Consider the following 22302-nt stretch of genomic DNA (forward strand, 5'->3'; position numbering starts at 1 on the left):
ATATAATTTTATATTCAATGCAGAGTAGCTCATGTGCCATGCAAACACTACGTGCTTCAGGCACTTCTGATTTTGCACTTTACTTCGATTATTGCACTGTAAATGTTTAGACGCATCCTTTTAATCTGAATTACTCCGAGTAGTTCCACTGCATTTTACTAAAATGTAGAGATGACCACTGTATATTCCGCACAAAGGAACTAGACTGGAGGGTTAAGAATCAGCATCAGTGATGCCAGCAGCTCCCTCTAGTTGGAAAGTGCATTATTTTTTTTTTACCCCTGCAGAGCTGGTATGGAGGGGAGACAGCCAGATACTACAAGCATCTTACACTAAACAGCAAGATAATATACTCGAACGGACAGTTGACTGTAGACCCGCTAGTTGTATCATTGATTCTTTTTGAAATGAAAAAGACTAAAGATTTTTTGTTACTCAGGTTGACTTCTGACTGCTTTTCTAACATGTAACTACGAAAAAATAAATAACTCTAACATCTGACTATGAATAAATCGTATTTTTTTTTCATTCCCAATTAGATCAGGAAAATGGATTTGAAAACTCTTGTTTTATTTTAACTTTAAAGAAGAAGGAGAACTTGCACATCCTTTAAATAAATCTAGGGTTTCATCCAGAAGCCACCTCCTCACACTGCCAAGGCTTTGAAAGTAAAGAAGAGGCTTTTTAGCCTGAGGGGTTAAAAGTGTGGGTGTGGAAGTGAGCTTTTGTTCGAAAAATTAGCAATGCGATGAGTCATTGTGCATTAGCGGCGGAATAGTTTTGCATCTTGTATGAATCCAGACACCATATGCCATGCGAGGGCCCGTCGCTTTCTCGGGGCCGCGGCTGACAGGCCACCACGTGGGTATCCCCAGCGGAAAGGCCGTCTCCCGGCCGCGGCGAGCGCAGGAACCCAGCGCCGCCAACCCGGCGGACGTTGTCGGGAGCAGCAGGAACAGCTGGTAGAGGCAGCGCCGCGGCGCAGGCTGCCGCCGCCAGCCGGATGGATGGACGGACGCACGCATGGACGCACGCGGCCCCCTCCACGCTGCCGGGCACTGCAGCCAGCGGGCCGAAACGACGATGCCCGGGCAGGTGAAGCGCGGGCCGGAGGCAACAGCTGCCTTGTCTGTGTGAGGATTGTGCCGCCTCCGTTAAGTTTAAAAAGCCGTTCACGTGAAACGTGCACGCTACATTTGCGACAAAAAAACCGAACAAAAATCATCCCAGGAAACTCAAAGTGTAAACTTGCATTTGGAAGCAAGTTTTTAAATGATACAGTGCAGCTTTTAGCTGCAAAAAGCCCTTTGAAATTAACAGGAGCTGAACAGTAGGAAAAAAAAACCATCAAAACTTATTTAAAACGTGTTAAGAATACAGAAACCTTTGTCAGGGATACGACCAAAAAAGATCCACAGTAACTCAGAATGAGCTGGTCAGCGTTAACGCAAATACAGCAATTTGGGCTTCTGCCGTAACTTTGAAGAGTCGCCCTCGTCCCGCAGGAGCCGGAGGCGGCCTCGCGACGGAGAACGTGGAGGAGCAAGCGCTAGGTGGCCGGCCCCTAGGCGCAGCTTCTCCGAAGGGAAGGGAAGGGAAGGGAAGGGAAGGGAAGGGGAGCGCGGTGTCAGGCTCGCCACGCCAGCTAAGCTCACCAGCTTAATCGTAAATAAAGCCGTACCGCGCAACTTTTCGACTTCGTTATTGTAACTTAAATTAAAACCAGAGCTCCGTTAGCGGCTTCCCGAAGGCCCTTGGGGGTAGGGCAAAATTGCACCAACAAAACCCGCACTTTAATTGTTTTATTTTTATAGAGAATAATAGAGGCGCTTTGACGGTTGTCAGCTTGACCGAACTGGCAAAGGTATTCCACGAGCGGTCGCATCGAAGCGAGCAGGATCGCTCGCTGCAGAGGTCTGCAGCGAGCAGCCCGAGCGCGGCTTCGAGCGAGGAACGTGCGCCCTGCAGGTCCCCATCCCTTCGACTGCCCCCAAATTCGGCAGCGCTACGTCGTATTTCTACAGCTAATCACAGATCAGCTCCAACACGGTAAAAACAGATCTTAAACCTGCCCAAACAGTAAATTAAGATTCCTCCCCTTTTTTGCAGCCGAAGCACGAGAGAGGGGTGGCGAGTTCGTGCGGGAACATGCGCTTTTCCAGACTGCTTTCAGCACCCTAGTATTAGGGACTATATTAAAACTTATTAGATATTATAGCCAGTCAGTACAAAATACTCAATCTTATTTTCCTCTTCGACTCTTACTCATAATTCTCTTCATAAAATTTCAGAGAAATCTCTATGTATTCACAAGCAAAATTGAGTAGAGCTATACTGTAACTCTGACAGCTTTAAACTGAATAAACATTCCCGCAGCCTTCCAAAGGTTACAAGCAGCGGTATATTAGCACTTTTGCACAACTCACTTTGATTCAAAGTCCAGGACATAAGAGTTTAAAGCATCAATTAAAACTCCCCAGGTTCCTGCAAAACTGTTTGTGTACAAATTAAATATTATTGATGAAGAAATAGAAGCAAAGAAACAGTTTCACACAAAGCAGCAGCTTTGCCGTGGAAGAGAATTAAACTTCAAGTTCGCAACTACAAATTCTGATCTGCTTTTTTAATAATATAGACTATACTACTGCCAGGAAGATCATGACTTTCCAGCCTTTGGTGGGAGTTAAAAGCACACGGCAGTGTACTTTAGAAAGCTTGTTTTGAATTATTGAACATGTAATCATTAAATGAACGCAAAGATGACTTCTCTTCTAGCTCTGACTTATACCACACAGTGAAATCACATTTCATTTTAAAAACTATTTAATTCAGGATGTCACTTAAACACAAGGGTTTTTTTTTTTAGAACTCGTTTTACATTATCTAACAAATAAAAACTTTGAAAGCTGTTGGGTTTTGTTCACTTTTACTGAAGAGCACCATGCACAAATACAGGTCATCCTTGGGAAGAGCAGAAGACAGAGCTATTTCAAACTCTTACAGAATTAGCTTAGGACTTTACCAACAACTCTTAATGATCTTTACAGCTTCCAACTGTGGAGAAGAACAACAACGCTCCATGTTACAACAGAAAACACAATTGCATTCTTAGCACGAAATCATATAAAGACATCCTAAAAGGTGAGAAGACTTGAGCGTTGCTGAATTAATAATATTTTTGGAGGTGCAAGAGGTCTTTTATTACAAAAAATAACAATATTTACTTAGAAATACCAAGCACAGTGTCTGCAATGATCTGAGGGGAGCGGAAACGGACTCACTGAGAACAACAGAAAGGAAGGCTAGAATTTAGAAGCAGCAGCAGCAGCAAGGAATTAACACAGTTATTCTTCTTACATGGATGGTGGGCCATCTCCAATCGCAGGGATGAGGGGTATGAAGCAGGCGACCACAGAAGGTATGACTTTTTGTTGTTACACAAATTCTGCGGATGAATAAAATGGGAGTTCACTTAAAACACCTGGCTCTTGCCTGATAAATGCCGTTTATGTGTGATACAGAAAGGAAGACAGGCAGCCGTGAAGTTTGCAAGTTGACAAAGATCGTGAGCAGTTAAGAGCAAGGTATATCCGAGGCATATTACAAGGGAATAGGAACAGTGATGGATATCTACAGCTGCACACACAAAAATACCGGAATTTAAAAGGCATTGCACCCGTACGTCATTCAGAAACATCTAAATTTGTGCAAGTCTTGTATAGACCTTTCTATATTCAGAAAGGGAACGCAGCAGATCGCCCTGCAAGTCTATGAAGAGCACTATGAATACGAGTTGAAGAGCTGCCTCCGCAGTCCCATGTAATGCCACCTAAAAGCTCTGCCTCGCACAACTTATTACAGGCTGGAACAGATTAGAGCTATCGATTGCCGCCCGGAGAAGGTTCTCGCTGTGCGAACGGACGGTAAGCAGCAGAGACAGCCAGCTCCACTATCGATCTGCTGCAGCAGGGGAACCGCGCTTCAAAATGAAAGTCAGTGCTTCTTTACACACCTATCACAGCTACTGGGGCATTTATCAGGATCCTTCAGAAATTGGTGTGACTGGACCAAATACTTCTGTTTGAAAGTCAGACCTGTCTTCTGACGGCTGGTTACAACTGACAGAAAAGCTAAGGATGGCAAGTTAAATCTGCTGCTTTCTGTAGACAAAACAACAGAGATGGGCTACAGCTACTCCTTCGAGTCAGCCCTGATCGTTTCAGCAGAAAGCCGTCAGATGCCACATCCTATCAATTGTCACAGCTGCTGGGACACACTAGAGTTTCATACTGATTTCTAACAGGATCTATGCAGCTTGAAGGCACAACCTCCTTGGACAAAACAAAGCAGAAGAAATTACAAACTCCTCTTTAAAAAAAAGTAATAAGCTTTCTATTTTATTTTCGTAGTACGATCTCACACACTATCATAATCAAAACAGCATTCTTAATGCAAGCTCAGCAAAGCACACATTAAAGGTACACAGAAAGTGTTTTCAGCCATGTGATGTTACGTGCATCTACCAAATACGTATGCCAGTCACTCACAAAATTAAATCAAACATAGAAAATATTTTTCTTACTTGAAGTCTCTGATAAAACAAATGAGCAAATCAATCACTCCGTTAAGTTAATCATAAATTGGCTTATATTGACAAAAGGAGCTACACTGCAAATTCAAAAGTTCATGTTTTTTGCTTAATCTTCTTGATTCCAGACATAATATATTCATATATGATAAATATGCTAGTATCTGGATGCAATATAATTAAAGATAAGAATATATTTTTTGTTATGCATTTAGATGGCCTTTTGAATTCATCCTGACCAGATACTTGTTTGGTATAGCTAAGCAGGTACACACTATTCATTACAGCACATAAGCCCTTAAGAGCTATGCACCAAATTACTTCTCTAAAATAAGTGCTGTGATTTTCTCCTGGCCCACAGGACTGCAAATCTTAACCAGAGAAATGATGACATCCAGTGCTCAGCTATTATGTCAAGTGTATGCATTTTCATAATGTATTTTCTTTTCAATTAGTGAGATGAAGAGTAGGACTAAAAGTGCAATTGCTATTCACAATCTAGGGGGAAGGATGCAACAGAATACCACAAATAACTCCGAAATAACTTGCATTATAAAATTTATGAGATTTTTAAGTAATGAAATTTCTTAAATAAGACTTGAGCCCAATTTACGAAGTTCTAAATCAAAACAACTTTAAAGAGCAAGGACAGTATTCTGTTCAGACAGACTGAAGTTGGATTCACAGTAATCAAAATTGCATTTCCCCTGAGCATGCTAAGAGTATCTCTGCTAAGATATTGCTTTCCCCAGATCCAACAATCTTTTTGGAGACCAGCAATAAGATACGGACCAAGGTGCCCGACGGGAGGTTGGACTAGATGATCTCCAGAGGTCCCTTCCAACCTTACCAATTCTACAATATCTGCAGACTTAGTTACACTTGCATATTTGGAGGCTTACTAGCATTTGAGCTTAAAAACTGTCAGCTTTAACAGCAGCTATAAATTGGATCTATACAAAAAAAGTCTTACATTAATACTTATATTTAAGTCTTGTTCACTTTTAATATTTATCTTTATAGACAAGACCAGCTCTCAAAGATGTGCATGACTACACACAAGGCAGCCTAAGGCAACAGAGACTCTAAAACCTTCAAATATTCAACCCCCGCCCCTTTTCTAATACACAAGTAATTGAAAATAAGCTGGAAGAAAGCAAAAAGATGCCATTTTAACAGTATATTATCATCCTAATCATTTTCTGAAATATTTAATGTTACTGGAACTAGAATAGACTCTTGTTTAGCAGAACCTTCCATTCTGATTATGAACAGTTGACAACTACCCTCCAGCTGAGTTTGTCCAACCAGTTTTATTTCTATCTTTGCCACACCCTGTCAGCTCCCTTCAGAAAATACCATTTAGATGGCAGGACTTTAGCGTTGCACCTAAATACTTGCAGCTTCCTTCTTGTCCACAGGTCCTGTTATATTACCGCCAAGAAAAAAGAAACTGGTATGACATGATTTGATCTTGTCCAATCACACTGGTTGTTACCACAGACTAGTTTTCCACAGACAGCTTGAGGAACTGATTCAGTATATCTCTGGCTATTTATGTTACACTGACCGGTCTGTAAATTCCCAAGCCCTTCTGTTCTCCCCCTTACTCTTCCTCAGCACAGCCGCTCCTTTTGTCTTTCTTCTGACACCTCACCTGTCCTCCATGGGCTCGCTAACTGCTAATAGCTCTGAGCTTGTTTCAGTTCTTTTAAGTATGAAATGAAAGAGTGGGAATCCAGAACTTCAAGAGTAAAATCCACCAGGCCAGCAAACACAAAAGCCATTTCACTTATTGGGCTAGCCCTACTCCTTGGTCACTGGTGTTAGCTGACTACGTGAAGAAAATGGTTGGAAGGATAGCAAAGGGATGAGCTGAGGAGTTATCTACTGCCCAGAAGTACAATGTGAAGCCATGTTAATGATTTTTAAAAAAGTTATGAAGTGTGACTTAACATTGCAACTACTCTCAACACTGCTCCACCAACTTGTCATCTTCTTGACCTGAAGCGACAATGTCAATTTGTCTACATGAGCCTCATCCTGAAGGACACAAAAGCAAGTACACAAGCAGCACCTCCGTCTGCACACTGAAAAATCAAAACCTTCCTGAGACAGTGTACCTATGTAGCTAGTCTATCCAAACAGCAGTGACAATGTAGAATATGAAGAGATTCAGATCTTCTCCAGCAGACTGCAAACAATAAAGAACTTTCTTCCCACCTCCAGGTACGTTTTCAAAAAAACCAAAAGGAAATAATAGTATTGTCACTAAGTAACTCAATTTAAATTTGTCAGAAAACTGCATTTAGGGAGCTATAAACTCACCAAGATATTTTGAAAGCAAAAACTGTTCATAGAAGGAGAAAGATTTGTTTACTCATTCAAACCTGGATGGATTTTACGTTGCATCACATATTTTATGTACAGTTCATATTGCCGTATCTTCCTTCTTTGTGTCTAATTTTACCAAAACCTTACAAATACACTGTTTTTCATCCCTGCTCTTAACTCCTAGGGCATTCTGCTTATACATTTGCATTACTCTTAAAGACAATATCAACAACAAGCAACCCCTGCTTTAACAAGGCTCAGTTAAAAGGAACTCTAGTTTCAACACAGATAGTAATTTCAGTCTGACAGACTACCTGTTCCTTCCTTTTCTCAGCAAATAAATGGGTGGCTTTAATACTCTCCAAAGCTTGTATGAGTACTTACACTTCTATACAAGAATTTTAGTAAGTTTTAATGTTATTCTTCTGTTTTTACATAATTTTAACCCACTTTGTTTATGATTACAGTAAAATACACATACACATTTAAAATGAAAATTATTGCCTGAAAAAGCAGAACAGTGAAGCTTCCTCCTGAAATACATTCCCAGCGCTCAACAGTTACTTAAGTTTTGTGAGAGCACGATTTAGTATGGTCTGCAGCTGCTTAGTCTCAATACTTCAGTGCACCAAGAATGAAAGTACTTCTGAAAAAAATGATTATCTTAAACATACACTAATGTATGATCATCCACTAACACGCAAACATTGCAACACTTGCAGAGAACTCTGAGCTTTAACTCGACTATGCCTAACCACACTGTGTTTGCTGCAGTACAATGCCATCGTACGCCATTTGACTTGTACAAAGAAACTTGTAGCCAGAATGGCTTTAGAGTAAAGTTTAAATTAGTTGCTTTTTAATGCATTTTTTTCTTGTTCTCATGAATGCCTTAAAATGGAAATAGTTACATCAACACAAAAAGGAGATTAAAAAAAATCTTACATGGTCTGCCATAGTTACCTTTTCCATTTTCAAAGAAATTTCCAACAGAGAAATGTATTTGGGTACAACAGTGGAATTTGTGTCATCATGACCAAATGATTACAGTGCAAACCACAGATTCTTCTGCGGCTCCGCAGGCTTCCTGTCCCCATGGTAACTACAGCTCTGATATTGTCCTCCACTCAGCTGGAGTACTGGGAGTTGGGAGGCTTTTGTGCCTGATGAGATTTCTTCCACAACCTTCCAGCAACAGACCCTACTGCTTCCTCCTGACTCTTTCCTAATTGAGATGCAAATTAATCTTGTGGCTGATTACACTTCCCTTAAAGCTACTGACAAGTGCAGCTGTAACCAGAGTTTACAGACTTTCCAACAAGTGACTTCAGCTGTCATCGTTTGCATGAGGCTGCCAGAACTCAACAGCCCACTACCTAGTGGATGTAGATCATTTCCCTTCAGGCACCACAAACATTTATTCACTTCCCATCCTTAAATGCACAAGTTCAAATGAGAATTTGGCTGTGCACAATCCACTGCGGGCAGAATACTGGCCTGATAAATATTTTACACCACCAACTTAACAGTGGCAGAAAGGGAAGGTGGAGCAGGAACATTTTGTTTTAAACTTCCATCATCATTTGATAAACCAATCCCTCAAGTCTCCCACTTCTTTTATAACTCTCCCTTCATTTCCCTCACATCGGTCAGTATTTTATTACTATTGAACTATTCACAGCCAAATGCAGTATTTAAAATATAACCTAAGCAGTGACAGAGCCATCTTCACTACTGTTCTTTCAATTCTTTGTGCAATTACTAATTACCAATTTCTAACCATATGTGAATCAAGAAAGTTTTAAACTATTTACTCTCATCACGAATGCTGATTTTTAAAATGGCTTGTTCTGCAAACAAAACTTGAAGTTCACTCCTCAGCTTTGCCTTAACGTGCTACCACAAACTCTTCTGCATTCATCCAAACTGCAAGGTTACGTCTCACGTGTTGCAAAATATCATTGTTTACTTCTAAAGGATTACTGCTTTTTATTTCTGCTTTCCACTGATATTTGAGTTATTCACCTTATTTTAATATATTTATAATTCTTAAAGCTGACTCTTTGTCCATCAGTTACAGCCACTAAAGCCCACTGCTCTTTTGCATCCTCTTCCTTTCCCCATGAGTATAGAACACTTCAAAATTTTATCATCTGCAAATTGATAAATAAAATGCTATAGTGTCCTAAGAAATAAAATGACTTTTTATAAAATTCTAAGTTATTTATAATTTAAGAGTCCACTTCCACAAAATCAGCCGTGTGCATTTACCTGTGGCAATCCTAATTAAAGTAGCTATATTAAGCTGGTTTAAAGCTTTATAGAATACCTTTTCCCTAATATACTGCTGTTCACTATTATATTTTAGAAGCTAATTGAGGAATTGTGAACAGGCTATTCTCATTTCATGCCTTTTCAGATCCTCCCTGCATCACAATCCTGTCTCTCAGAATGCCTCACACTAGTATGCAGTTAATTCATCACTTTTGCTTACTATTTTCCTCCCCAACTCCATGAAATTGTTAAAACTTGCTTTCATTACTCCAGAATTGCTGGGTCTGCTTTTCTCCTGTTTTCTTAATTGCAGTTAGTGCAGTGAACACCAGAGAGCAAAGTCATTCACTGAGCTTGCATACTATGGGAAGAGCTACACACCAGCACTGCTATCCGGGACATGTTCAAACACTTCCTTCTGAAACTCAGAATTTGCAACAAGAATACATTACCCATTCGTTATAAAATCCCACACATCACACATGGAAATTAGAGAAGCATTCCCGACTTACTCATAGATACACCAAATGTGTCTGGTTTGATGTCACCCCACTGTCTGGCTACATCTCAACCCTCCTCTCACAGTAACTGCTGAACTGCAATCCATTTCGATATATATACATCCATAAATTTAAACTGAAGTTTCTGGCTCATGAAAAATTTTAGTATATCTTTGTGTCTTTGCTATAACAATTGTTCAGTTATCTATCATAAAAGTTATGTATAGCCTTCTCATCTTCGCCAGTGTCCATCCTGATGGGATCTTCCCACCACATTAAGTTTTAGAAGTCTTTCAATTTACTTTCACTTTTCATTTATCATACAGAGAAGTAGTATTTGATTCACTACAGAAATCTCTGCTGCAAAAGTACACCCAAAAAAGGAAAATGTGAATCTAGGGACAGATACTGTATCAGCTAGACTCAAGAGTATGCTAAAAAGTAGTATACGCTATCATGTTTGTGCTGCACTTGTTTCACTGGGGATAATGAGGACTTAGAGACAGACCGAACAGGAAAGCAGGAGCACAGCAGGCTGGTGAAAATTGTTCGCTCACAAAATGTGAAAGTCGTAAAATGAATAGGAAGTGAAAATCAGAGGACTCCTACCGGCAGTTAGGTGGTAGGGGCAACAGGATCTCTTCCGTCTTGTAAGCACTACTACTAATGTTAATTTTACCACACTGTAATTTTATTGCTGTATGTAGATGAATCAATCAGCTTATATAGTCAAAGATGCACAGAAAAGAATTTTAGTAACTAGCTAGATTTCGTTCCTTAAACAAAAGTGAAAAATCAGCATGTTTTAAACAGCTGTTAGGTACTGCCATAATTTTGCATTCAACTCTTTATGCAACAACCACTGACCTAACTTTGTTTTAAAATGAGGAACGAATGAAGTTAAAATGTTAATTCATTTAACTACAATGCTACTCTTAATTTCTGAGGATATTTGTCAAATATATTAGATAAAACAGTTTTTTTTTCCAAAAAACAGCAGTATTTGGAAGATATTACACGTATTAAAAATGTGTCTCAAGCTGATTAACCTATGTTCTTTTAAAGACCAAAACATTCCATTTCCAAACTCTTTCTCAAACTCGTATGATTAGAAAAATCCTCATATGAAAAGCACTCAAAGAAAGTAAAGTAAATTGCAGTCAGTATTGGTCCTGAGACTAGAGAGATGTGAACAACAAAACATGCTATAAAATGTTTCTAGCATAATTATGGCATTAGGAGAAAAGAAGCCCAGAATGTCAAGTAACACGTGATTTTATGCTTAGTCTGCATATCACTTAAGAATAGAAGTCAACACTGCATGTTTTGTATTAGAGAAGCATACCATCGAGTTATCATCCAGCAACTGTTAAAAAATACATTCTGAAAATGCTTAAATACAGACATGGCTGGAACAAAATTTGAATTGAAACATCCAAATTGTAAGCCAATTCCCATCTGTCTTACTAACGTAATGAGTCCCAGTAAAGTCAGTGGGACTACTTCATTCAGTAAGAAACTGGGAGTAGAATTAGCTCTGTGTATTAGTCTAATATATACCACAGGTAACTATTTTATTAGCATGAAAGGAAATTGAAGATTATCACCACTCTCAGTTCAAAGAATAAATGTTAAGTCCAAATCTACCATGAAAAGATTGTCTGAAACTGCTGCTGAGATCATTCTTCTGATGTTATGACCTTATTTTTAAGGCCCTGGATTACAGCTGGGTACAAATGATTCTAAAAACATTGAGCTTGATAGGAAGAAAGCTTTGACATTTTTCAATAAAATCAAATTGGAAGGATACTCATCAACACTTACCTCTAACAGAAAAATGTTTGAAATGAAGAATCCTACCTAAGTAGTGCATTACATCAGTAGGAAGAAAGGATACAAGCTCTGGTAGAGAGGGATGAGGGACTTCACAGCTCTGCTGGCATTGATGCACGTGGCACACACAAGGCTTGGCAGCAGCTTTGCAGTCACTATTGCTCCATCAAAGAGAGGACCAAAAAATGGCACCTGCAGATCCCAAAATAAAAACAACGCATATAAAGTCAAGCCAAGTGGCACTACATGCTTTTACTTTACATGTATAAGGACATTTTATAGAACACAACTCAGTAAACATCTATTTATGATGTATATTAACAAAATTCATCTATGAATTTGAAGTTGATTTTCCATTTTGAGTAGATACTGAGAGATGTTTTCTATGTTGCATCTCACAACAAGAGACCCTGACTCACTGGCTGAGCAATGCAACATTGACAGGAGTTTTCACAAGAAAGCATTTGTATCAAATATTCCTCTACAAACATCTTCCCTGGACTTCATTATAGGGGGAAAAAAAAAAAATCTGATCTAAGACAATCAGGTCTGTGGATAGTAAAGAAGATGGCAGAAAATTAAAAGCTCTCGAAGTCAGTAGCACATAAACAAAGTTGACAGATGCCAACAGGTCTATTCCAGTAGATGATGGTAAAACACTAAAAGCACGCTACTTTTGGGTAACCTTCAGAGGAAATCATTATATAATGTAATTAGATGACATATGGCTCTTCAGGACAAGGCTGTATTAGGTAAAAAGCCCAAACACTTCATAAAAGTGAAAAACATCTGCAATTACACCTAACAGGTTTTGCAGTGTCAAAACAAGAAAATCTTAGTGTTAAAATGTGAATATTTGACTACTTGTAAATATTAACATTTATTATACAAGTACTCATTCTCCTATCACAAATTCAAAATGAAACAAAAAACCCACCCTAGACAGAAGCTAGCAGCAATTATCAATATTTAAGTTATGGATTTTTTCCACCTGTATAGAGGCTTATCATACAAATAAACACACTCCATTATTCTTCTGCAACTGCTTCTAGGTGACTATGACAGTCATTCAATAGATGGACAAAGGGAATAATATAAATCCCTTGCATCTAGGGAATTCTTCTAATTAGAAGTGGCAACGAATTACAGGAGAAATTTGATTTTAATATAACATCTGCAAATGACAGCTGTCTTTTCACACAGTTTTTCTGTCATTTCTTTGCTTAAAATGATCACCAAACCCCCCCAAATATATTAGTATATTTCCATAGTGTGGGGTTTTTTTGTTTGTTTTTTAAACTAATTCTGCATTCTTCTCATGAATTATTGCTCTTGTGATATTGCTCCTTGTTGCTTCTTATGTAGTACTATGTATGTAACATTACTAACCAGCTAGTTGGAAAATTTATATACTTAAAAAACCCCCCGTCATTATCGACTGATGATGAAAAGTTTCATTCATAATTGTTTTCTCTAAGAATTCAACAGTCATGCTCCATTAAAGTATACTTTTATTTACTGAAAAATTCTTTATAAACAAAGAAGTGGAAGAATGCAAAAGCTGAACAGGAAGTTTTCCTTGGCACTGAGGTCTGTCTACCTGGAGTAGAAATAAAAGTGTTATCAGGTCCCTGGTCAGGTAACCCCCCACCACAAGGCTACTTCCCGTGGTGCTGCAAGGAGACTCGGATGGATGGTGCGACCTGGCTGCTCCTTCACCGGGCTGCTACTGCCAAAGCTAAAAGCAAGCAAGCAACCAACCAATAAGGAACACAGTAAAATCGGACTGTTTATTACTTAGCTCATCTCCTCCGCACGCGTTAAGTACGGGACTTTCATAAAATCAGGTGGAAGGTAGAGGTTAAGAAAACATTATTTTTTTTAAGAAGAAAATCAGATTATTTCAAGAAACATGTCCTAGGGACATGTTTTGTCAGAAATTACATATTTTTTCGTACAACAAAGCTAGCATACGCTGTCAGATGGAAAAAGAAAACAAAGCTTTAGAGATGCAGTAAAGGACGGATGTGATTTTGTATGGAAGTGAATGATTTTATATTATCACAGAAAAACAAACATAACCAAATGAAGCCAGAAAAAAAAATAAATTCCCTAAATTTGAGTTCACTGCTCAAATGTTTTCAGTGCAAGGGGCTAAAATCCTCTGGAGATCTGCACGTGCTTCATTCCCTCTGAATTTCACCCGGAACCGGAGGCGAGAAGGCCTAGCTTCTCCCCGGCACACCCTGGGTTTGCCCCTGCCAGCCGCAGCGTGTACGAGGTGAGGGACACACGATGGGACCGTACGAACAAGCAGCTCAGAATTATTAATTCCTGGGCAGACTCATCAGCCATGGTGCGGGTCACTAAAGTCAGGGGAAGCCAGGATAGCATGCGCTTCCGTCTGCAGAGATCCCGCTGCCTTGTCGAGGTTATATACACGAACGGGCTGCAAACAGGGCTATATGCTCTGTTCAGGAGTTTTTGTAATTGGTATTTAATAGCCATTTGAACAAAAGAGCATTTCAAATGATTGGCAAGAAAATAACGTTAGACTTGAACAGGAATCGATTGGCGGAAAAAAAAATTAATGGGGAAATATCCCCTTCCCTCAACAGCTTCAAATGTCAGTGCAAGTTACCCATGAAACAAAAATTAATATTCACCACGTTGCAAACACCTGCTTCATTACTATTTCCAAGAAAAAAAATAACTATTTTTGTTGCAAACAGCAAAAGCAGGCAAGGTTAAATAAACCTTTCTGAGTATAAAGACTTCACTTCTTCAGCAAGCAGCACTAGTTAAAAGACTGGGGAATGGGTAAATTATTGTACCAAATGGCTGAGAATTAATCTCTGATGACTAGCTGCAATCTAACGAGGCATCTGTGTCCCAGGGAACCCGCAGTATGTCCCTGGCGGTATGCGTAGTGTGTAGAGTCTGCTTGGCATTCTTTGTCCTCTTTTGCAGGCAGCTTTTCGTCTCATTGTTTAGAATATCCTCATGCATCTGTGACGCGTGGAATGCATTCATCCTAACAGACTTACTATTGTTTTCTCTCAGAAGCTTTGTTGAGCAAAGGCTGCATCACGGGTCCTGATAATTATATTGCTTAATTAATCAAGACAAAAAAAATTTGCAAATCATTGCCTGGTTGCCAAGCAGGGAGATAAAAAATGAAAACAATACAAGCTGAAGCAATATAACAAAAGTAACAGCTATCTGATCAGAAATTCTTAAATAATGAAGCTATTAATGCTAAATCGGTTAATGTTAACATTGCTCCAGGTGTCTCTACTTAGATGCGAACAAAAAGGCTAACATTATGTATATAAAAGGCCAAATGTTGCCATGGATTCTGTAACCTGATAGAGAGGACAGCCTTTTCATTTGATTAGGGAATGCAATTTAAATACCAGGGACTGAAGCCAAACAACAGACATTTCTCTCTGCAAGCCTCTTTCATTCACCCTGGGGTCAGTAGCTGGTGAACAAAAGGTCAGCCACACTTGCCCTGGAAATGTCTGGATTAATTTTATTACATTGTAATGGTTTGTACTTTAAATGCAAGGATAACACTAAATTTCTAGTTAGCTATTATTCTTTCAGCCCACTGGGCAGTTTTGACTAACATACAATGGCATTGCTTTTTTCAGATTGATTCACAGAATTATCAAGCATGTTCATACAGCTAAATTCTGATTTTTCTTACAGAACTCTTTGAGGTTGAGACACATTAACAGCTATTTGGCATTTTAAGGTAAAAGAATTTTTAGTAAAATTCCTGAGAAATAAATTGTAGAGCTGAAAAAAAAAATCAAGTTTAAGACAAAAAGAAATTATTTCAATTTATAAAAGAATTCAACTTTCTTACTGAAAATGTCTACTGGCAAAACTCTAGCTGTTAATATATAACTGGATCTTTCATAACTCAAAAATTATTGCATATAGCAATAAATATGTCATCAGATTTATGCATTTTCCACAGCTGGTTGTTCTCTTGGACAAATATTGACTCTCATATAAGGGAAATGGTATTCATCACATTGATTACTTTCATAATGCATATTTTATACACTTTTTTGCACTTATAATGCCATACAAGCATTTATTAAGCTAGTATTTTTATATACGTACCTATACACACACACTCAACGTTCTGCAATGCAAAATGTCTGTTATTTCAAAAAACATCTAAAATATAGTTACAAAACATTAACATCAAACTACTTTGAGGTCAGGCTATCCAACGACTACATCGTCTCAGTGAGTCAGATTATCATGAAGTTCTCAAAAACATGTGAGCTAATGCCCAGCACCATATGTACAACAGTAGCTAAGCCTTATGGGGTGAGTTAATAGCAAATGAGGAACCTAAATCTTTTTTATTTTACACTGATTATTTTACACTGGAAATCACAATTATTTTAAACATTGTTCATTGTACAGTAACTTCTACGGGTTCAGAATTTTGAAATATTTCCCTTAGGCACTAGATAATAACAGTATGAATTACCTTCTTTTCATACATTGCCATTTCAATTGCTATTTACATTGCAGGTCTTAAAATCTCTCTGCTCAGCACACTTTTAAACTGAGATGGCAAAACTTTATTTAGTATTCACTGCAGAAAGGAGGGGAATGATGAAACAGTCAGTTTTATTCAAGCAACAAACTGTTGGTCACTTGAATAACACATACGACAGATCCAATAAAGCAGTCAAAACCTACCTCTGGTTTCTTCATTATCTCTATGAAAAACATGTGATTCTTCATTGGATAAATAACAATTAAAACATCTCCAAAATCTGTTGGTATAATGCCCCTGCGGTAGTTCCTGGTGTGCTCCGACCAGACGATGTGAACCTCATCATTTCCCAAGTGACGAAGCTGCAACAGCAAATTGGCTCTTTATTAATCAGGGTGATAACAACAGTTTATGAGGGGTCATGGCTTACAAATTGAATTACAATGCTCAATAGTAGAAATACTTCATTATGGAAAAAGTTAAAATATTGTTTTTCCCTGGTTGCTCATGAAAAGATCAGTTAAATAATTTGCTTCATTCAGAACGCATTGTTAACTGACGGCTTAATTAAGTAATTAGCAAATTACCCATTAGCATGATATGTAGATGTACATTACCTATAATAATTTAGAGATGGCAATCTGAATTACTAGAGCAAAACATTAGCAATAAAACATCTTATGTCAGCTAGAATGCCACAGCCGTCAAAAAAATAAGAAGTGCCTTGACTAAGGATGTCGAAAACCTATGAAACTCTATTACTCAATTTATAATAAAATGAGTAATTCCTTGCAGATTTGGAGCCTGGCAATAATTTTTGTTTGAAAATGTAAACAAAATCCCTCAGGAAAATGAGAATTACAGCAAAATGGGAAATACTGGGAGAATTGCTTTTTTATTTTGAGCAGAGTTGCAGACAAAATATATAAATTTTAAATATGACTCGCAGAGGAAGTCCTTGTACAAATCTGTGTTTGCTTTGCTGGGGGGGGGAACTGAAGGTGATCTAACAGATGGCAGAAACTATTCAAAAATCACAAACAAGCTACAAACAACAGCCGCCATGGTAGACTTTAAAGGTAAAATTTAACCCACTTGAAGAATGCCAGCTCAAAATGAAGAGAATTTAAGCCCTACTTAATCCTTAAAAAACACCACTACAATTTGGTGCTGGTTTCTTGAAAATGGTATACAATAGATCTGATAAAGAAGCCAAAACATGTATCTACTTTGTCCACTGTCTGTGAAAAAAAAAAAACAAAACAAAACAAAAAAAAAAAAAACATGAGTTTTCATTAGATAAATAATAGTTAAATAATCTCTGCAGGCCCTGTATTAGCCCACATTTATCAAAGATTTTTCCCTCTTCAGAACCAGGTAACATCTTTAAAAGTAAAGAATTACATCCCTACAAGTTTGGGTGGCAAATTGTACTCTGGTTGCAAGGAAAACAAGCCTGGCAAGACTATAAGAATTAAGTGTTAAAAACCATCAACTTTGCCAACAGTTTACACTCTAGCAAAGCAAAATAAAGCTAAGTTCATAGAACGGCTCAGATGCTCAGTTTTTTTTAAATGGAGTAGAAGAATTACATTTTGTTTACACCTCTAAAGGAAAGAAATTTTTAATTCTGTCTGAAGAAAATATAAATGGGTTTCCGAGTTGTCTTACAAAAAATATGGACACTTTAATAATACTACTACTGGAGCTTCTTAGATGTATAAAAATCACCGTACATACTATTCTCACAGTCATTCTGAATTTTGTGCATCCTCTTGTACGTTCTTAATTATGGACTGAAAGTCAAACAACATCCAAGAAAACGTTCACGTTAATAATATCACAGTACAGACTTAATACATACAAAAACTAATTAGTAATTAAAGTGTACAGTGAAATCCTGATTTCACTGCAATCACTGGTAAATGCCACTCTTTTCAGTGCATCCAGATTGGTATTTGGGGAAAAAAAAAAAAAAAAAAAAAGAAGAAGAAGAAGAAGAAAAAAATCCATCTGGCTACAATACTTAGTGTGCAACAGGTTACTCATACTGCGAATCTAGGCACTTGGCAAGACCGTTTCAAATTCAGCCGAAGCTAAGCTGTAATTTACTATAAAAGCTAACAGAAATAAGGGTGCAGTTTACACCAGCTGTATTCAGAGCAGGTCAATGGTACTGAATGCGTAAACGGCGCCCCAAAATTTATGACGTCCAACACAGGTACCCAGCTCATTCAGGTGTCCAGGTAAGCTCCAGGGCTAGCTGAGCAACTCATTAAAAACCTCACAGCAGCTGCATTTAACCACCTCTCATTTCACAAGCTTAACAAATAAATATGAAAACAGGATTCTGTAAGGTAACATAATTATCCGGTTGCATAGGGAAATTCAAACTGAAATCAACTCTTTTGTTTTATGCAAAAACAAATTGTGAAGTAAAGGATCTATGTTGCGTCATGTTACTTTTAAAATGATAAATGAAGCTATAAAAATGGTAATCAAAATATGCCTGAATACTTTTTAAAAGATCTTTCTTAGTTCAGTTAATTATTCAGATAATGATTAAATACATTTCACACTCAGGAATCCCCCAACACTTTATACCTGGTATTATATAAAAGAGAACAAAATTCAGTGAACAGAGAGAAGTTAGATGAACACATGCTTGTTATGCTTGCTTTAGACAGCAAATGATGGCTAACAGCTCAAAATCTCACAAATATCATAGTGTAGTAAGAAATTACTACCTTTGCCACAATCCACATTACCATCATTATCGCTAGGTATTTTATGCTTTGAAATGAGTCCAGCTGTGCATTCTCACTCACTGTATTTATAAGGTATAGTGTGACAAATAAAAAGTTGGTCTGAATCAAAGATCTTTTGTCTCGGAAGACCATTTCTTTGATAAAATCCATTATAATAATCTTAAGAATGACAGCATACCAGCTGCTAGTCGCCTTATCACGCATTAAAAATACAAGTTATGTGGTAGGCTCAATACCCCCAAGGACGTAAGCAAGCAAGTTTTGGATACAGCTCCAAGAAGCAAAGACAACACACAGAGTGAAAGATTTATGCTATGCTCTCCATAAAGTTTATGGAGAGGGGGGAAAAAAATCCTCAGGACAAATTGCAAAACAGCCAGAAAATAAGATTAAACACACACACACACACAAATACACTAATTTTTTTTTAATTTATTCCTGACCTGAATGATCTCTCTACAAATATCCAGCAACAGAAATTCTTCAAGATATTTGCAATTTCCTCCCCTCCTCAAGTTAACTGAAAGCATAACGAATAAAACTAAGTTTTAGCCTAAAGCAATTTCACTAATACAAACAAAATACATGTTTTCTACTGCAAGTGTTCAAGCCCAGCAATTTCTTGATTCCTCCACTTGCCTGAGCAATAAATGAATGGAACTTGGATCAATGTATAGTTTCGGACTTGAATTAGGCTATCATCAATCATATCCCGCCTGCATTTCCTCAGCTCTAATCTGCGCGTCAGAGCGCGCTCGGCGGCCGCGGAGCAGCCGCTCCTTTCTCAAGCTCTGCACAGAACGCCTCCGCGCCGGGAGCCTCGCCGCGCGCCACCTCTCCTCGCTCGCTCGAGCAAATAGTTTCAGGCGCTCTGCTCTCGCCGGGCTGCCTGCAGCCTGCCAGGCAACACGCCGCGCCTGACACCGGTCACGGTACACACCTAATAGCCTGACCTCCTTTTCCTACTAATTGCATTACATAGCCAGCTGGCTCCAGAAGGGAGTCGTCTGTTTGACTGCAGAATTTCTGCTTTTGGGTAGGCACGGCTGCTACTTTTACTGAGTAACAGTCAGGCCTGACATCCCCTTTGTTTGCCCCACAGCGTGCCCGTCCTAAAATCTAAGTTTTATTTGTAAATTAACCACGGAACTTCCTGCCAGAGCAGCGCTGCCTGGAGACTGATAATGTGTGCCTTTCATTCCCTTTCACTCTTACTGTATCACTGCCAATTTGTTTTTCTGCTGCTCGCCAGCCTTAGGCTATAAAAGCCTTGTAAGACACAAGTGCAATTATAGTCCTGGAGTCAAATGAATTGGACAAATCCAATAGCACAGCTCTGTCCCCACTTTGCAAACCCCTACAGCAGTTAGATTAGCTGCTAAAAATCTAATCTAGCTCTAGCTAACAAATTTCTGCAGCGAAGGAGCAAGAGTTCAGTATGGGGTTGCAACCAGATTTCTGAATTGAAAACGTTCTGCTATGACAATGGGAGAAGATGGAATAAATCACTTAAGAATTCTGCAGCTCTTTTTTAAACTGTTAGGTACAATTTAGTTAGAGCAAGACAGAGGACTGTAGGATGCTGTTACTATGATTGATTTTCATTCTTGCTACAAGACACCCAGGCAAAAAAAAGTTTGGAGTTAATGATGCTGTATCCTACAGCAGTGAAAGGTATCAGCTGAATTTTGCTTATTTCACTAGAAAACATTTTTTTTTCAGAGCTAAGTCTTATTTGGAGATTTTTTTTTTTTTTTGAATAAGCAATACAATACACCAGCGTATAAAGACAAACTGCAAATTGCAACTATATTGAAAAAAAATTCATCCTCAGTGGAAGTGCACTTATTCTGGGGAATTTATACCAGAAATGAATTTATCCTCCTGTGTTCAGTAAAAGTAAGGAACCATAACAACATATTTAAGTAGAATTACTGCATCTGCTTAATTCCACAGCTCACAGAATTGACGGCTTGCTGTACTACTTCCTTGGCCAGCAGGTGGTAAGACCTTCTGTTCAGCTCTGGAGCTTGCTAGCCAAGCGAACTGGTATTGAATTCTTTTGCCTGTCTGTTGGCAAAATAAGCAGAGAAGAAGCCACAGAAATGAAATAGAGAGTCTACAGAAAAAGGGTAGCTTAGATCACCATATCTCAAACAGGTTCATGTACCCACGCAAGCCTATCTGATAGAACACAACAGAAAAAAAAAAAAATATGACCTCCATCTCATACTGAACAGCAACAGATCACAAGTTTCTCCTCCCAGTAATACTGTTTTCTAACATCATCATATATTTTCGTTGCAGCAAAAAATAAAACGAAGCAGGTGCTCAGTGACAACATAGCCATCTACTTTGCCCCTACACAGTGTTATGAAGTAGAGGCATTACTGAAATAAGAAAATATAATTTTTTAATCATATGAGACCCACATCTTGATGCACTGCTCCATACATCTGAGATGAGAACTCAGGTCCATCACACACCAACTTTTCTGTGAGCACGTGGAACTATTCAAATACTTTCAATAATGCTGAGTGGCACCAAAATCTGGGAAGCACCTTCACCACTGGCTGCACCGTATGCAAAGTTCCCTTTGAGCCCAACTCGCACTCAGGTGTTGTACCATTTGCCACCTCAACCAAAACAAGTGGGGGAAACAGGTACCTTCTCCTTCTGTTTATAACACTATCTGGCAGTCAGGCATGAGCATCTTTTTGAGAGCTCATGCCACTTGTGGTCTGCACGTGGACAAGCTGCCAAAATCAACATGGGACTCTCAGAGAGAACTGAGGAATTTCGCTGCTAAAGCGTGACTGTATTTGCCTGCAAGCGTATGGCCTGCTTGCAGCTAAGATTCAGAAGTTAAATTTCAAGAAACGGACACTGCAAATTTTATATTTCAAAGCACTTAAACAACTTGCAGTTGTCTTTAGAAGCAGTCTGGATGCACACTCATGCCAAAACCACTGGCTTCAAAATGAGGTCTCCTTCCTCCATCACCATTGCCAAAGAATTAGAGAACTACCAATCTTCCAGAATTTTTACAGTGCTTCTGAAAGGCAGCTTGCCTCCACTCTCTGCTGCAGTTTTGTACAGTTTATTAAGAAGTATACACTACTTTGCACAGAAATATATGCTAGTTAACAAAAGAGCTGTGGCAAATCAAATAAAACCGTTCTTTATAGATGTATAGAATATTGTTTATTAAAAAATACCTCTGGAAGCCATCTGGTCCATCTGCCCACTTAAAGTGGAGTCCACTATGAAAATACATTCTGTGGCTCAGAGCCTTGTCCTTCTTTACAGGAATACAGCCTGATCCCTGCAACATTCCCATTCCAACAGTAAATCTTCCTAAGTTTCAAAGCAATTAATTTGTGGTATTTTCCGTGGACAATACATACTGGAGTTGGCCTTGTTTCCTAACCCTTCAAGACTTGGAGGCTGCCTGCTACTAAATGCTTTGGCTTTTTG

The 22302-nt window shown here is 38.6% G+C and overlaps 1 protein-coding gene across 3 annotated transcripts in view; it reads right to left on the reverse strand.

Moving 5' to 3' along the window:
- RALGAPA2 (Ral GTPase activating protein catalytic subunit alpha 2) overlaps nucleotides 1–22302 on the reverse strand; it is a 171948-nt gene that overhangs the window by 29489 nt on the left and 120157 nt on the right. For all 3 annotated transcript variants that reach the window (XM_062571340.1, XM_062571339.1, XM_062571341.1), the window contains 2 exons: nucleotides 16261–16419; nucleotides 11594–11721 (listed from right to left, as the gene is read on the reverse strand). In XM_062571340.1, the coding sequence (XP_062427324.1) occupies nucleotides 11594–11721; nucleotides 16261–16419 (287 nt within the window). The remainder of the gene's footprint in view (nucleotides 1–11593; nucleotides 11722–16260; nucleotides 16420–22302) is intronic.

The sequence above is a fragment of the Rhea pennata genome, chromosome 3 (assembly GCF_028389875.1).
Source record: "Rhea pennata isolate bPtePen1 chromosome 3, bPtePen1.pri, whole genome shotgun sequence".
Taxonomy (NCBI): domain Eukaryota; kingdom Metazoa; phylum Chordata; class Aves; order Rheiformes; family Rheidae; genus Rhea; species Rhea pennata.